Here is a 17,502-nt window from a genome sequence, read left to right as displayed (position 1 = left end):
ATCACATATAATAAATGGAAGCCCAAGTTTATAATGACACTTATAATGCTTTATGTCCATTATCTACTTACTGTTCCTTTGGTAACAAAGTACTTTTGTGACTCCCTATTAAATCTATTCTCACAAACTCATATATTTTAATGTTTTATGTATATACACACATATTAAATAGCACATACACAATTAATATATACTATTTATAATAATTATGTAATAACATACTAAATGTGTATTTAACATAAATAGTATTCAAATATGTTCTTAATATCACAATTTGCATCAAGATACCTTTCAAATCACAGCATATGGATCTAAAAAAATTAGAACATAATTTTACATGTTCACACAAATACGAATTATTTTTCAGGAAAAAAGGAACATGAAGTTAGAAGCCAGTCACACCATTCAGCTCTTTAAAATTTTTTAGGCCTTCTCATTCTCTTGCCTTCTGGCTCTCACCTGTCTGAAACCTCATTCTCACACCACTTCCCCCTGTATTTCCTGAGGTGTGCCGGTTCCACGCACACCTCGGGGCCTTTGCACTATTGCTTCCTTAGCCTAGATAGCCAATTCTTTCCAAGTTCATTATAATGCTTTGCCTCTGAGCTCAACTGTCACCTCTTTCCAAAGCCTTCCCTGGTAAATCTGCCTAAAGTGGACTCCACATTGAGTCTTTCCAGCAACCTCCTGTTCACTGAGTATCAGAGTTCGTGATCATCTGTTTGTTTACTTGTTTATCATCTGTCTCCATCTATGAGACAACAAATTCCACAAGGGCAGAGAAATTACCTGTCCCAGCCCCATCAAATATCCGAAACCCAAGAAGTACTCAGTAAAAGTTTGTAGAATAAATGAACTAGACATATTTTTAAAGCTAATTACTCGGGGAATCTGTTACTGCTTTGAAAAAAACGTTAGCAGGCTATAAAGGGCAAGAATTTGCATATCAATTTGCTGCCGCCCTGCTGCTTGTTTTCCTTTTGCTCTCACATGGGACTTCTCACAGTAACGGTTCCTCTTACTGTTGCAACAGGCAGCATTATAGGAAAAAAGAACAAAGACCTTGTTTTTGGAACATGAGATTTCATGAGAGTGAGGTACTAATATGAGAATAACTCCAAGAAAGAATCTTTACTGGAAAAGCCAGCAATCAGAACAACGTATATAGTTGGCTACTTCTCCTGGCAAACAAATTTGGGGTGGGAGAACACAGTGCGTACCTAGTTGTCTGACGTGCAGAGAAACTGGAAAAGGGACTGAGAGCTGGTAGGGAGAGGGCCACTCCAGGCAGAGGGAGGACAGAATTTGGGAAATTTCTCACTGTATGGATTTTTATGCTGTTAGGTTTTGAACCGTTTTATAATGTTACCGGTTTAAGTCACTAACTATAATTTAAATTTTAAATAATTTTAAATAAATTATTAATCTTATATTAAATTTTAAATAAGCTGAACTTTTTCATTCTATGACTGCACTATGACTTCTCTTTTCTCACTTTAAACAATCACTGCTTCAAAATGCTTTTTTTAAATGCATTTACGTAGCCTGATAATATTCACCATGGAGTGATGCCCCTGCCTGCCTCATTAGGGAAAAGCTGTTCAAGCTATGTGGGGCTCACATTCCCACTAAAACTTAGAGTTCAAAGGGCTACAAAGCTGTCCAGGGTACCTGCCTCCATCTCTCACCCCTTTTCCTCTGTGAGCTCTCATTTTACTGCGCTCCGGGCCTCTTACTCAACCCTCGTTTCCCTTGCTTTCGGTGAGCTCTTGACTTGCCAAGGACGTTTCTCTAGGGACTTGTTCACCTCCTGTTTTTAGGCCAGAAAGCTTCCCCCTCATATATCTACGTGACTCAGTGCCATCTTCTCAGTAAGGCCCACCCAACACCCCATTTCAAACTGCACATCATCAGGCACTCCTTAGCTTCTCCCCTGCTTCTCTTTCATCTTTAAATAAGACAACAGAAAATTGTCTGCACTCTTGAAAATAAAGCAGGGACTTTTGCCTTGATGCTCCATAAATGTTTGTTGAATAAATGAATAATGAATGAGACTCAGTATATCCAAAGTAGACCTCCTTTCTCCTCCGCCCAAGCCTCAAACACACCAATTCTCCCAAACCTAGCCTTCTCCCTTTATTCCCTGTCCCTGGACGTACCATCTGAGGCCGGAGCCTAGGAGTCAAACTCACACTTTCCCCATTCCACCTTTTGAGCTAATGAATCACCTACCTCTGTCAATTCTCTCTTCTTGATAGCTCTCAATTTCACCTCCTTCCTTCTACTTTGACTTTCAGGATGGTCTCTCATTTGGCCTGGGGAAATAGCCCCTAACTGTGTTGCATCCTATCCCCGGGCAGGAGAGCCTCCAACCCTGCCACAGACACCACGCAGGAATCCAACCACGGTGCTCGCCCATGATGAGCACTTCAAAGCTCCCCATTACCTATGAAACTGCTTTTCACTATTTGTTAGAATCCCCCAGAGACATTTTTAACATATTCTTCATGGGTCCCATCATAACTGTATCTAAGCCAATTACATCACCCCCGGGAATTCTAAGAATCACTGATCTACACGGTACACTCTAAACCTCTGCAGATGATATACAAGGCCTTTCATAATCAAATTTTACCAGCAGCCTTTGAGCCTTATTTCTCCTGCCTCCAGATACACTTGAACCAAACACACAACTTGCTACTCTGCTATTCTCCCATCTTTGTCCCCCCATGTGTCCCCACTCACATGGAGATGTGCCCTATGCATTACTTCTAGTTTGCAGAAAGCATTGCACTTGCCTGTCCTCCTCAGGGACTTCTTCCCTTACACTCCTGTGTACCCTGCACTTCCCTCGATTATAACAGTTGGCTATAGTGGTGGGCATGAAAGTTCTTGTTGACAATGACTGGTTGAAATCAATTACCCAGCTATTAAATGAGTTATGGTTTCTGCAACCATCAAACAAATTTTTTTGATGGTGCAACACTCATTTTTTCCTTTCGAGTTCCAACTCGGTAAGGCAATGTTAAAGCACCCAGTCAATGAACACACCTATACAGGTATATCATGGAGATACTGCAGTTTCGGTCACCACAATAAATAGAGTATCACAGCAAGGAGAGTTGTAATCTTTCTGCTGGTGGAGGGTCTTGCTTTTGATTTGGAAACACACACACACACACACACACACACATCAGTGAGGCACAATAAAGCAAACAATAAACCAAGGTATGCCTGCACTTTAAGAACTCTATTACTACACATTACCCCAGTGTAACATAAAAACAGCTATAAAACCTTAAGCTTTGCATGAATACACAATATATTTCTCCTAAGAATGTTTTAAAGTCCATTTTGATTTTTTCTTAAATAGAAAGGAGTACTACACAAAAATGAAAACCAGGCCATGAGAAAACATCCTGCGGCTGTGAACAATGGCCTTATATTCCCTTCAATCCAGTGACCAGCTCTTTGGGACAGATGTACAAAGAAATGCGAAAGTGTTGATTACTATGATTTTACCAAAAGGAAAATAAAACAAAAAGTAATTTATTACAAATGGTTGAAAGCGAATTGGATGTTGGCAAACAGAAAATTAAGACAAGGATGCACACAGTGGTCTAAGCCCTACAGCCCCATTAGAATCACTGATGTGTGAGGCTTCAGACGCCACCAGGCTACAGGCCTCCCCTCTGAGACATTCCGATTTTCTGGGTCAGAGGCGGGTTTCAGCCACAGGACTTCTCCAAGTGCCCCAGGGGCCTCTGTGGTACGGCCAGGGCCAAGAACCTCTCAATCAGCAGTTTCCCCCACTGCCTGCCCTTCAAAAAGCACCTGCGATATAAACTCTTTCCAATCAATGTCATTTCTTTCCCATGAAGGAAGGAAGAGGAATAGGAACACTGTTAACTGGGAAATATTAGTATCACTGAAGTTACATCAGAATTATCGTGCATCAAGCATTATTCTAAGAGCTTCTAACACAATGACCTCCTTATTCCTCACCGTGGCTCTGGACGGTTGGCATTGCTGTATGCTGTTCTGCGTCGGCAAAAACAGCTACAGGGGCAGAGTGCTCCTCATGGCCAGATATCTTCCCCGGGGCTGCTGTGGACCTCGGCTCACCCGATTGTCACAAGAGTTCTCTGACGCAAGTGCTGTCCCCACATCCACTCGACAGATGAGGAAACGAGGGCTCAGAGAAGAAGGACCTAAGGCCACACAGTGAGCGAACGGCAGAGCTGGGATGTGAAGCCAGGTGCTCCAACTCCAGGCTTCATTAAAAAACAAAATCCCAGTGCTCTGTGCTATGCAGCAGCCTCAAATATTATAAACATGTGCTTACATCTCTCAACATGGCTTTCTCGCTCTCCTCTTCAGAAGACAGTAAATCAAAGTGGAAAATGCCCATTTAAGAAAACTGAAGTAAGAATCATTTGATTCTAGTTCTGAGACAGGTATCACGCACTGTTGGATTTATCTGGAGATTTCATGACTTAGAATGAAAAAGAATTAAAGATGGTGAAGACAAGAAACCCAGTTCTCTATCCGTCATGAAAGCATAGACTGGTTAGAAGCCAGACCCTCCTCCCATGAGGCTCTTGAGGACAAGCAAGACCCCTGCACCTCCACTGCTCAGAGAAAGTGCTAAGTAAACAGATTTGAGCACGTGAAATCATCTGGCCACATAAGATGTAAGATGGCTGAACTCTATGGCACACTGTTTTCAACACTTTTAACACTATTTTTTCATGTTTCATGTTTATCATGTATATTAAATGTCCTTATTTCATAGAAAATTCATTTCTATACAACAACAGGACATTGGATTATTAAAATGTCTTCTTCTTTATCAAATGTTGATCTTTCAGCCCTGGCTGGTGTGGCTCAGTAGATTGGGTGCCGGCCTCTGAACTAAAGGGTCACCAGTTTGATTCCCATTCAGGGCACATGTCTGGGTTGAGGGCCAGGTCCCCAGTGGGGGCGGTGCTCAAGACACACATTGATGTTTCTCTCCCTCTCTTTCTCCCTTCCTTCCCCTCTCTCTAAAAATAAATAAATAAATAATCTTTTTAAAAAATGTTGATATTTTAATATATTAATACATGCATACTTTACCTTATGATTAAATATGTATAGAATAAATTTAACAAACATGCAATTATGTACAATTTATAAGATGTTTATAAAATTATTAAGTTACGAAAACATATTTCTAATATCGGCTCAGTAGCTAGGTAAACCACTTTGCTAACTTGAGGCCACGTTGGAAGGCATTCTTTGGGGCCTGACTCTGCTCCTCAGGAACATAAAGAACATAACTTTCAAAATTATAAATGGTGAGTAAAGATTTTGCAATCTGAAAAAATTAAGACACCCATTTCATTAATTACTTCCAAACAGGGCTTGCTGAATTGTTCTCACATATTATTTTGATTCAGTTAATTCAGAAACTTGTAGCATATTTATTGTACCATAAAGGTCCAACATCATTGCACAAAAAGGGTCACATTAAATGTTACGTAATGACTCAAACTGAGTTATGTGCGGTTAACCAGAGAATTGTTTAATGCAACAGTAAATGAGAGAACATCAGAATTCTGAGAAACTGCAGCTCCTCAGTAATTCAGTTTACTCAGGTTGTCCTACGGTTCATTGATGTCAAATAATGACTCAGGACACTGATTTTTTTAATTTCAATTAAATTTATGTTTAGCTCAAATACCTTATTAAAAGTTATAACTTTGTGCAAAAGTGCATGCTATAATCAAAGTGAAATGTAGTATGTTTATATGATAGATTCCTTTGGAAGTTAAGCACGAATTCAGTAGGTAGAAAAAGAGATTGAAATAAATGTTTCTCAAAACAGCCATTTGGAGACCAAGACAAAGAAAGTGGAAGTAGAAAATTGACTTGGAATCTTTTCAAAAAATTAGAATCCTTATGCTCAAAGATGGAGAGTATCCAAAGTTTATAAACTAGTATGAATATTTATGTTATCTTGGAGCTTATTCCATATTGCATAAAAGCACCATGCAGACATAGCATTTTTCACAACTGCTGGAAACCGTCTTCTTGGAAAGCTCACACGGTCACCATCCAGGGCACAGGGCATCAGTGGACAGTGGAAACGAACCAGCTGAGGCTACAAAGTAGGGAAAACCATGCCATGTTTCTCCTTCAACTCAGAATGCAGCCTTATTTTGTACAGTCAAAGAAACAGTGTGGTGGAAAAGAAATTTCCTAAAACCGAGCAGGATGATTTCATCTGACAAGTAGAATGGGGGGAGGAGGTGTGAGAAGCTCACTGCCTTTAGTCAAGTTAAAAACTAAATACACTGAATCAGAACCAAGGGAAGAGTTTTGAAAGGCTGAATTTTAAATAAAAATTCCAGAGTGATACATTCCCATAGATATGAATATACTCCTTCTGCATAAACCATGTTCATAACACAGTAAAATTAGCATTGCAGAAGAGGGGAGCCCATAAGTGTGAGGAAGGAGCTAAAATGATATGTACTAGCCCTGTAAGAATGGCACATATATTTTAACCTTGATGGTTATGTTATGAAGAACTTACACGTACTCGAATTTTTATGATGTAATTCTCTGGTATTACAAGCCCAGGGAAACACTTCCAGAACATACCCTTTTGTGAAATGATGGAATTTTCTAGGGTGGTTATAGCCTTTAGGGGGCCAAGATTAGACATAAGACATTTTGAATTTAACTCTTTCAGGAATCTAATAAAAATCTGTTTAGTCATAAGAAATGAGTTTCTTCAACTCACAAATAAATATTTTTTATCAACATGGAGCTAAGTTTTCTATGAAACATTTAAGTAGATGAAATAAAGATACATATTCTGTGGCTCCATTTAACTGCAAACAATAAAAAAATAAATTCAAACTATTCTGAAAATCTCTCTTAGATAGATGAAATGCAAAACTCCCTAATAGGGAAAAGAATCATTAGAGTTAAAATTACTTTAATGCTTGAATATAAGTGATCCTACTAAAAAAATGAAAAAAAAAACCCAGAACTTCCCATTCTGCTAAGACACAGGCTGAAAATGAATCACATAAACAATTTTTTAACAGTGGGGAGTTGCTAGTTATTTACTAAAAGCATGTAAGTATATTACATATGTATTTCTAGTTATTTAGTCAAAACAGAACTACTGGTATATTATGTACATTTCTGGTTACATAGTAAAAACACATAACTATGTAATATGACATATGATTCTCACAGCCAAGTTTTAAAAAATTACTTCTTCTGTAAATTATTTAAAATGCACATTGCATCATTCTCACTGGGAAAATCACTTCATTTTCTAGAGAATATTTTAAAGAAATTTGCAACATGTGGATTATCTAGTTCAAAACATCAAGATGTTTAGGGCTACCTGAACCACTTAAAATAAACATCCAAGGGAATTAAATGTGCAAAGAGTCACAATAAACGTTAACATAAAACATGCAAGGAGAGCCTCACGAACAACAATAGGACATGAAGGGGACTGAAGACTGCTAAAGTCATCAAAAAACACAAACAAAAACCCTTCAAACACCCCCGGGCCTGCCAGACCGCGTTTCTGAGCTACATGCAGCCTCCCAGGCTGTGGGTCCGCAGCGCAGACAACTAGGAAAACAGTAGCCACGACGGAGCTTGACCACAGATGTGAACGTGGCCACCAGCAGAGACCGATAGATTTTAACCCTCGCAGAGTGAAGAGAATACTTCTCACGAACATTTAGTCATTCTACTGACACAATTTAAAATATAAGTGCATTTAACAGCAGCCCATTAAGTCTGCTGATTATGAACACCTGCCCCACCCTGGCACACTAGCTGTTTGCACCTGCAGGCGTAGGAGGGAGACTCTCAGTTCCGACCGTGTGGAGGTCTCAGGCCCAAAGACACCCAGCCGGCCTGTGTGAGGCTCACCGGCAGCCAAAGGCCTCTCTACCGAGAGGAGATCCGGCCACTCCCGAGCCTCACGTGTGATCTGGGTGCATGCACACCCGTGAGCTCTGGGAACAGCAGGGTGGACTGTCATGAGCACGTCAAGCTACCAAGAACCCTGTCCATGTGTGTCTGAGATTTGCTTTATTTTATCATTAAAGGCAGAGAATACAGAAAAAGTCGCTGGGGTTGACGGAGAAGGAAACAGAACATGAGGCCGACAGGAAAGACCAACATCCCCAGACCTCCGGACCTCCGGTGAGAACTGAAGCTGCACACCCTTTGCTGAGACACCGGAGGGACTTGGCCAGGAGCTGAGGGCCGCCACGAGGGACGTGTCCCTGCGAGCTGACCGCAGAACTGGGCACTGAGGACCCCCAGCCCTGCTGACAAGTCTGGAGGGACTCAGAAGAGGGGCTACTTTTTAGCAACTAATCTAGAAATCCATACACTAAGGATGTGTTAATGGAGATAGAGTGATCTGTTTGATATTCATTATATATATTACATAACCTCTTGTTAAATATTTTCCTTACTGTCTTCTTAAGATCTGTTAGTTAATGCTGTAATATGATGTTCAAAGACTGAAGCAAATATTTATAATTCATGTTTTACACACTATTCCTGAAACACATTGGTTTCTTTTTCTTTGCTAAAAAACCTTCAACTTCATTCTTTAACTGAAAAAAAAGATTGTGAGCTGACTGTTTTGATATAGCTGAATCAATGAATCCATGTTATGTATAATATAATACATGATCTATTCAGCCTTGTAACAAAAATAGTTAACATCTGTTGATAATTTACTACATGCCAGACTCTATATTAAAGGCTTCACATGGGTCATTTCACCATTTCACTTGATCTCCAAAATCTCAGGTCAATATTGTTATAATTTCTACTTTCAGTTCAACTAAACAAAGCTCAGAGAAGTAACTTAGAAAAGACAATGAAGTTAATACATAGTAGAGTGGTGACTCAACCCAAATTCAAGTTTATATTCTCCTCTCTCTCTCTCTCCCCCTCTCCCTTTCTCTCCATTGTGCTTAATTGTACATACAACACAGAGAAAGTAGACCTCAACTAAACAGTAAACAAGAATACTAGAAGATTCCTATGTTTTATAAAAACTACAATTTATATTCCAGAAAAGCTACATAATCTATATATTTTAATATATTGTCCAATTCTCTTCCTACAAGATCTGCAAGCCTGTTCATCACTTTTTAAAAGACACAATTTCATCATGAATCTGTTTCATCTATTCAAACTCAAAAAAATGTGAATCTGTCCATAACAGTGCTGTTAACTCTGCAAGAACCTTTACTGGGAGGAAAAGCCAAACAAAATCCTGCACTCCGTGAGAGATATAGTAAAAGACGTTCAAAAATTTAAGAAAGTTCTGTCACAGATGGTTCTTTTAAAGAAAAGATGGAAATAAAATTACTGATGAACTTCACACCTTACTCTATTAGCAGATGTGAAATCCCGCCCTTACTAAGGCTGCCAGCCCAGGGGGGAGCAGGTAAGTTTTTCCATGTAATGTGAGCACTGGAGAAGGTGAACACCATTTCCACCAACCGGAAATCCACACTGGAAAGCCTCAGTGTGGCTCTGCCCAACCAGCCTACTTGTGTCTCATAAACATGGAACACACCCTAATATTAAAGTGCTTAGATGTGATTTAATTGTATATTATCTTTACTACATTTATTAATAGTGTTTATTATATTCCTAGATAATAAAATTTTCCACTATTCTTTTAAAGAAGACATTGAAACTCTGCGTTAGGATTAAACCAATGCCTCCACTAAAGTAAATATTGCATAAATTTATCCTTTAAACAGTGAAATTCCAAAACAAAATAAATTCCATGTAATTGCTCAGCAAAACATGAAGTCTACATTCTGAAACAGTATTCCCTTAGAAAATATTTTCTATTGCTAAAATATGTAGAAATGATTTTTCATACAGATTCTGAAATCAGAAAAGGACAAGAGTTGATCTAAAATTCAAAGGTACAGTGAAAAGTCAATAAAAATATGGCGATCATAAAGTTCCGTCCAGCAAGACCTGAAGTCCCTATTGTTTGTCTCTTCATTTACGTCAATTTATGAAAAGCTCTAAGTTTCCACAACTCTCACAGAGTGCCTATGTCATAAATAAAACATGAAATCAATTCTTGAGCATGCAGGTCACTGGAGCACACTTGACTCTCTTGGAACACGAATGGGGAGGCTGACTTATAAGGGCTTCACCTTCACAGCAGAATCAATGAAAACTTGAAGACAGGGACACAAACAAAAGGTTTTTTAAAACTTTGTATGTGATGTTAAGGCAACAGGTATCAAGTAAAATAATTTTTCCATTTTTATGTTTAAATGTGAATTTTTTTTACTCATCCATATGGATTAAGCCAGCAAAATAATATCTATATGTAAACAGTCCACTGGATGTGTTTTCTACATTGAGTTTGGTTTGTTTTCCTTTTTGCCTTCCAGTTAGTTTTATTGGATTAGCCAAAAAGTCCATTTAGTATTTTCCCATAATATACAAGACATATTTTTTCATTTATGCCAATAACTTTATGGATTTGGATATTTTGAGTACATCAGCTATCACCCGAGTGATACAACATTGATTGTTCTCAATTAATGTTTTGATTTGATCAAAATCAACTTCAACTGAACTACCTGCTGTGGACCATTGTCCAGCTAGAAATCTCCAGCATGAAATTTTGCAAACCATTTTTGACACATTCGATCAGTTACAGCACATTCTCCATACACTTCACAAATCTTTTTTGTGTTTCAGCTGTATTTTTGCCTTCCTTGAAATAATAAAGCATAATGTCCCAAAAATGTCACTTATTTACTTCCATCTTTGGTACTAAAATAGACACAAAAATTCACCAATTTTGATAAAACTTTTTTAAAACACACTGATAAAACAGCTATCAAAATACAATCAAACAAAATTCTTTGGAAGGAAGTTAAAGACAACTAAGCACTGTAGAGCCATCTTACAGGAAAAAACAAATGAACTTTTTGGCCAACCCAGTATACTAAATAGCGAAATACAAATCTTCCATTCATTTTATTCTAAATTACCTTTTTAAAAAATATAGTATGCTTCCATAAAATTGTATGCTAAAAGGTAGCTGTAAAACAGTTTTATAAAAGAAAAATTATAATTTTTCTTATCAAAATGAATGAGGTATGCAATAATTTTAAGTTTGCATACTACATATTCCAAATAACCAGTTCTCAAATAATTTTTACTTTCTATAATAAATATGAGAACATTTCTCCACAGTGTACATACCATGAAACAGAAAAGACAAAAGCCAAATTCACCAAGGCGAGATTAAACTTCTAAGTGAAAATTGAATGAGACTGTGTGATCTTGAGGTATAAGGACCTCACCGGCAATGCAGGGGCAGGCAAAAGCAGGTTTGCAGTGGTGAGTACATGAAACACGGAGTTTATTCTGTATTACCTATTAATTATTATACTATTTGTTTGTATTAGATCTGTAAACCTACTTTTGCTCACCCCTATATATTTTCATAAAATGTTTCCTCTATATCAAGAGACATGAAAATGTGAAAAGTAAATGAGTTGTCATTTGCGAAGGTGTGCACTGGGCAGCTAAAATATATTACACTCCCAACTACTTGAAAACCAAGCTGGAAAACTGCAATGCAGTACTTAAGTGTTTAATCAATTTTTACTAAGATTATCTTTCGGGAAAACTATTTTTTGAAAAAATTGTATTTCACTTAAAAACCAATTTCTGAAGGAAAACAACCTCAGAGTATTTCATAAAACTAGTCACTGCAATTAAACAACAATTCATAACTCAGATCATTTAAATAGTAGTCGCTGTCCAGAAAACGGAGTATGGGCAGACATAAACAACCTCCAGGAACCCAATCAAAATATCAAGTGTTATTTAACATCTTCAGAACTACTGTTTTTCTAGCTCATTCATTTCTTTTAAAAACTTGTGAATAAATCGATCATAAGTGACATATTATGAGTTAACTTTTCCTGTGCTTTAAAGAAATACATGTTACATTTCCACATGAAAATCTTCAAAGCAACTTCAGGTTTTAACTATTTGAGGAAAAACAAATACATTACATCCCTAACCAAAGCATCAACAACAAATAACTAAGTACCAAATGCTAAAAGCTACAGCCCCAGAGAATTAGTCCTCTGGTGAGAGGCAGGACATGGATACACGTGTGTATGAACCCCAATAAAGCAAAAACAGGGGAGAGCATCCTGCAGAGATGTGACAGGCACCCCCCCCCCGGGTCCAGGCTGCGGGTTAAGGTTGAAGGGATGAGAAAACCTCAGACAGGCCTTAGCTCTAACAAGAAAGGTGTGTCCCACCATCACCCTGTGTCCACTACCAGCTGTGCTGTCATTCTCAAGCAAACTCAAAGATAAAGAGAGAACCCGCGGAATCAGTCGCTGCCCAGGCTGTGAAGAGGCATGCACCTGTCAGAGGCCAACGTTTTCATCACAGCTCCTCTTACCTCGTAAGACCAGACACACTGAGTCCCACCAAACCGCCGAACACACCTTCCCACTTCCACATCTTCGTGTGTCGTGTACATCTCTCCCAGGCATTCACCAATGTGCGGCACCATCCTCCTGAGAACCTCCCGACTGAAGATCATGCCGGGGCCCCCCATGCAGAAGTTCTCCCCAGGCTCCAGGCCCAGCTTTCCCAGCTCTTCGACATTGCCCAGGCCAGTCTGGCCCAGGTAGAGGGGCTTGCTGCTATTCAGTGACCTAAGAAACTCTTCCAACTTGTCACCTACAAAGAGAAAGGCAACAATCACTCCTGGTCCTAATTCCATCATCACTTAACTGTACAAAGGGACGGGACTTCCAATAGGGTGTGTGAACTCCCCACAAGTCTTAAACAATAGGAAAGGGGGAAAAACCTCTCTGGATATTCTATTATTTAAAAAATACTAATTTATACTTAAAATTAAATCATAATAAGATTGTATCAACCTTGTAGTCAAGGTCATTGAAAAACCTTAAAAAGTCTTACAATCATCAGATTTTTTTAAGTTAAAATAATGATAAGGAGAAGAGGTTTCTTAGCATGTTTGAAGTAATGATAAAAATTCCCAGATATATTATATATTGATATTTAGCATTGACCGGCAGAGTGTTAATGTCCAATAATAATTTTTCTGCTGGCAATTGATTTAGTTTAGTGTTTTGTCCTTAACATGCCTTGCAATTTAACTTTGGACTTGGGAAAACACTTTTTAAGAAAAAACATTTGTAAAAATTTCAGGAATAAAATTGGTTTACTTATAGTTTGTGAGTTCATCAGGAAAAAACATTTAAAACCAGCTAACAGAGTTCCAAAGCATCTGATATTCTAGCCAATGACGCGTTGGAAGAGCGGCCGCCTTCCCACACTCCCAGTCAGGGTCTCCACCGTCGTCTGTGACGAGCGCAGCACCTGCATCACTCTCTCGATCCCACCCCGCCCCTCGGACCTCAGTGCGTTTCAGCTATTATTGGGTTCTTAACGCAAAACGTCTTTCATTCTTAGTAGAAACGGAAAGAATATGGCATTTCCACGTTCTAAAGGACAATCTTTCACAGCACTAAGAGAAATGCTTGCTTTTCCTCGAGCCCTGGGGAAGGCACCCCTGCCTGGCTGGGTCTGGGGAAAGCAATGAGGCTCCAGGTGCGGAGGCAGGAACTGAGCAGGGACGGCCCGCGTTTACCCAAGAAGCTGGGAAACGCGGCGCGCCCAGGGAGACCTCCGCTGCACACAGCCGCTACTTCCCTTGTGTCCTTCTCCATCCCTGCAACAGGCTGGACTGGAAAGATTCACTCTCAGGAACTCCTCTATGCTGAGTTCAGAAATCTCTGGCCAGAGCCACCCACACTCAGGGCGAAGGACCGCGCCTCTTCAAAAAGCTGACAAAGTTTTCTCCTGCTGTGGCTGCGCGTGGCCTGCGGGACTTCAGCCTCGGCTTACCACTGCAGCCACCAGGATGGACTGAAGGGCCCTTACTGGTGTGGGCCCGGCCAGCTCGGAACTCGTAGGGTCTGGACAATTCAAGGACCCTGTCCCTTCCCTCCCACCACCAAATCTGACCATACGCCCATCGCCTGGGGGTTTCGCTGAGGTGTGATGGGGCGGGGTGGGGGGGGGAGGGGGGCGTGGCGCTGCACTGTAACAGCTGGAAGGAGCTGCGCCCGGCGACAGGGATGCTCTCCCGCTCCCAGTGCGTGACGCTGTGTGCGAGAGGGAAGGAAACGCACAGGGGAGGGTCCGGGGCAGGGAAGATGGTTCCTCAACCTCCCGAGGTCCGAAACTGCCCTAGATCCATTTAAAGAAAAAGATTGGGAAACAAAGCAAGAACAGCGATCTCCAGCCAGGCTGTCGCCCGCGTCCACAGCCTTCCCTTCCTCCTCCAAGGACACGCCCCTCTGGACCGATTTGGGAACCTGCCACCACCCGGGTCTTTCGGAGTAGGGCAGAGGGGGAACAGCCTTGCATGGGACCCCAAGGTGCCTGTCCTCAGCTCTCTCACCCCAAAAAGAGCAGGGCTAAGCGCTGGGCAGAAACAAGAAAGCAAGCGTGAGGAAGGCGGATAAAACCCGGCAGGTGTGAGGAGAGCCCAAACCGCAGGAAAGGAGGAGGAGCGGAGCGGACTAGGGGTGGTGGGGTTCCGAGGGGTGGGGACGGCGGGCTGGGGGCCGCAGGATCCTGGAGCACGTGCTGGCAGAGAAGCACAGCGGAGCTGGGCAGGGGTCGGGTTGGATGCAGAGGAAGGAGGCGGGCAGGCGGGCCACCAGGGGCTGGGAGGTCACCTTTGATGTAGACATCGTCGTCGGCACGCATGAACCATTCATACTTGTCCAGGTAGTGGTCGTGCATGTACTTGATCATCATAAATGACTTTTTCTGGGGAGGGTAGGAGTCGTCCACCCCCGGCAGCTCGATGACAGGCAGGGGTGGTGGGGGCTGGCCAAGCCCAGCGTTGGGGGGCTGCTGGCTGGAAAAGAACTCCACGCGGCCCGGGATGAAGCGCGCCCAGGTCCGCTGCGCCGCCAGCGCACGGCTGCCCAGGTACTTCTGCGCGGTCATCACCCCCACGTACAGGAAATCTCGGGGTCCGGAGCTCGGGGCGGCGGCGCCCCCGTCCCCGCTGCCGTTGTGGCTACTCCTCGGCCGGCCGCCTCTCTGTTGGCCAGCCGCACCCCCGTCCTCCTCCTCGGGCTCGCCCTCCGCTGTGGGGCTGCCGGGGAGCCCCGTCCCGCCTCCGGGCTCGCGTCCTCGCCGCCGCTGCTGCAGCGGAGATGGCTGCTGCCAGGGGCTGCTCCGAAAACTGGTTACCCCAGCTACGGGCTCAGCCAGCTGAGGCCGTTGGAGCTCCGGGCGCACAGGGGGCGGTGACTGCTCCGGCCGCGGCCGGGGCTGAGGCTGGGGAAGCGGCTGCTGCGCGCCGAGGCCAGCGGCGGAGCGGCCGTAGTAGGAGCAGATGCTGGAGCCGCGTCTCTTCCTCTCGCTCAGCTCGGCCACTCTGGGGGCGATGAGCCAGGACGCGGCTGTGAAGCCCAGCACCAGCCCCAGTGCCACGCTGACCCACGGGCGGCGAGAGCGCACGGCCATCGCGGCTGCCGGGCGCCGACGCTAGCGGAGCAGCTACGGCGCCGCGCGGGTCCGCAGGCTCAGTCCCGCCCCGCCTGCGCCTCTGAGCCCGGAGCCCCAAGCCCCCGCTGCCGCCCGCCACCCAGGCGCCCACGCCTTCTGGGGCTCGGAGCCCTCCCGGTGCCGATCCCGCCGTGGGTAGCAGTGGCTGGCCACGGTGCCCACTCCGCTCTGAGTCGGAGGCTTCCGAGCGAGGGTTAGAGTGAAACTTCTCCCGGCGGCGGCGGCGGCGGTCGGGAGAGGAGCCGCAGGAGGAGGTGGAGCGGCAGCAACGCGTCCGCTCCCGGGCTGCCACCCTGTCACTGGCGCGCCTGGTCCCTCCCTCCGCCCTCCTTCCCGATTCCCCGCCCTCGCTCCCCGCCTCCCGCTCCCCGCACCCCCCGCCCCGGCCGCTGCCGGGCTCCGGACTGGCCCGGAGGAGGAGCCACCAGCGCTGCTGCCGCTGCCGCCAGCCGTGGGAAGCGCGTCCGCGGAGTCTCCCAGTCCTCCGCCTTGGGACGCCCCCGTCCGCGCTCGGGTCCGGAGCCGGCCTCCCCTCCGGAAGGAAACGATCCGGGTCGGGCCGCCTCCCGCTTCCAGAGCCGACGCCCCCTCGTCCCTCCCCCAGTCTCCTACTCCGCGTCCCATTTCCCGTCCCGTCCCGCCCCTCCGCCAGCCCCGCGGCGCCCGCGTCCGGGGGCTCCGCTGCCCTCCACCCGGCGCGCCGGCTCCGCTGACCTCATCGGCGGAGCTCGGGCCCCTGAACCTCGGGCGAGCGCACGCGCCTCCCCCGGCTCGCCTCCCCGGGCCCACAGCCCGTAAGCCCCCGCGTGACGCTTCCCGTTTCTGCCCCACCCAGGTCGGCCCACGCTCCTCTCCGCGTTTTCGGTCCTTTTCGGGTTTCTCTCTGGACTCCTTGTCCCGCTCACTGCTAAGGAAGCCAACTGTCCCATCTCAGCACCGCCCCGCCCCAACCCCCCGAACCTTACAGCATCCCCAGTCCCCACCTGCGTCCTTCACCGCCTCTCCACGGAAGCACCACAGTCACTCGGTATCTCTCCTAAGACAATCTCGGAAGGATAGGAAAGACCTAACCCTAAAAGGCTCGGGGACATCATGGGGGAGGGGGGTGGGCTCCACCCCATAAAGAACATAAAAATTCCATGTTCCCCACCTGCTGAGTTAGGAAATGGGGGCCTGCCCAGTGCTGCCCTCCCCACGTCTCCCACCGGCCTCTTGTCTAGAAGCGAGAACCAGGAACCATCGTCAGTCCTGGGACAAGACCGGCTCAGTAAGACCGCAGAAATGTGAACACATTATGGGGCCAATCCCCGGGAGATTGTTACCCGCCCCCAACCGCTTAAGGGTACTTAATCAGAAGATAAAATGTAAATTTGTTCTTGTCTATAAACCATGTTATTTTTGAAGACAACTGACAGGAAATGTTTTACCTCTCCAGTTAGGCTGGTAAAATCTCCAGCAACAGAATTTTTTTTTAAAAATGTTAAACTGTATTGGCCAAAAATCATTGAACGTCGTCACATTACGAAGAAGTTACCTGAATGAAGATATGTGACATTTTGCAGAAGGGCGCTTTGAACAACTTTCTAGACGCTGAGGATCTAACTGTCGTCTGAGGTGCATTTGGCATCCCAAACCCTTTCCTCATCCTCAAATTTCAGTCGTCTGTTCTGCCCATCAAATGCAAAGGGATGGTACTGAAGGGCATAGACCTGGGGCTCGTCCAGCAAGGCGCTGGCAGCGGCCCTGGAGCAGCGGGCCGCCCGGAGCCCCAGAGGAGCTTCCTTCCACACCAGTCACTGGCGGCGCCAGCACGTCTCCCTAAGTGCT

The 17,502-nt window shown here is 44.4% G+C and overlaps 1 protein-coding gene across 1 annotated transcript in view; it reads right to left on the bottom strand.

The window, feature by feature from the left end:
• The window catches only part of CHSY3 (chondroitin sulfate synthase 3), a 242,405-nt gene extending 226,772 nt beyond the window's left edge, over positions 1–15,633 (bottom strand). Inside the window, exons 1-2 of the mRNA XM_028529066.2 lie at positions 14,832–15,633; positions 12,515–12,798 (exon numbers count right to left, since the gene is read on the bottom strand). Coding sequence (XP_028384867.1) covers positions 12,515–12,798; positions 14,832–15,633 — 1,086 coding nt within the window. The remainder of the gene's footprint in view (positions 1–12,514; positions 12,799–14,831) is intronic.
• Between the last annotated feature and the right edge of the window lie 1,869 nt (positions 15,634–17,502).

This window comes from Phyllostomus discolor, chromosome 13 (genome assembly GCF_004126475.2).
Source record: "Phyllostomus discolor isolate MPI-MPIP mPhyDis1 chromosome 13, mPhyDis1.pri.v3, whole genome shotgun sequence".
Classification (NCBI taxonomy): Eukaryota; Metazoa; Chordata; class Mammalia; order Chiroptera; family Phyllostomidae; genus Phyllostomus; species Phyllostomus discolor.
The sequence above is the reverse complement of the archived record's forward strand: the minus strand, read 5'-3'. Positions and strand labels throughout refer to the sequence as shown.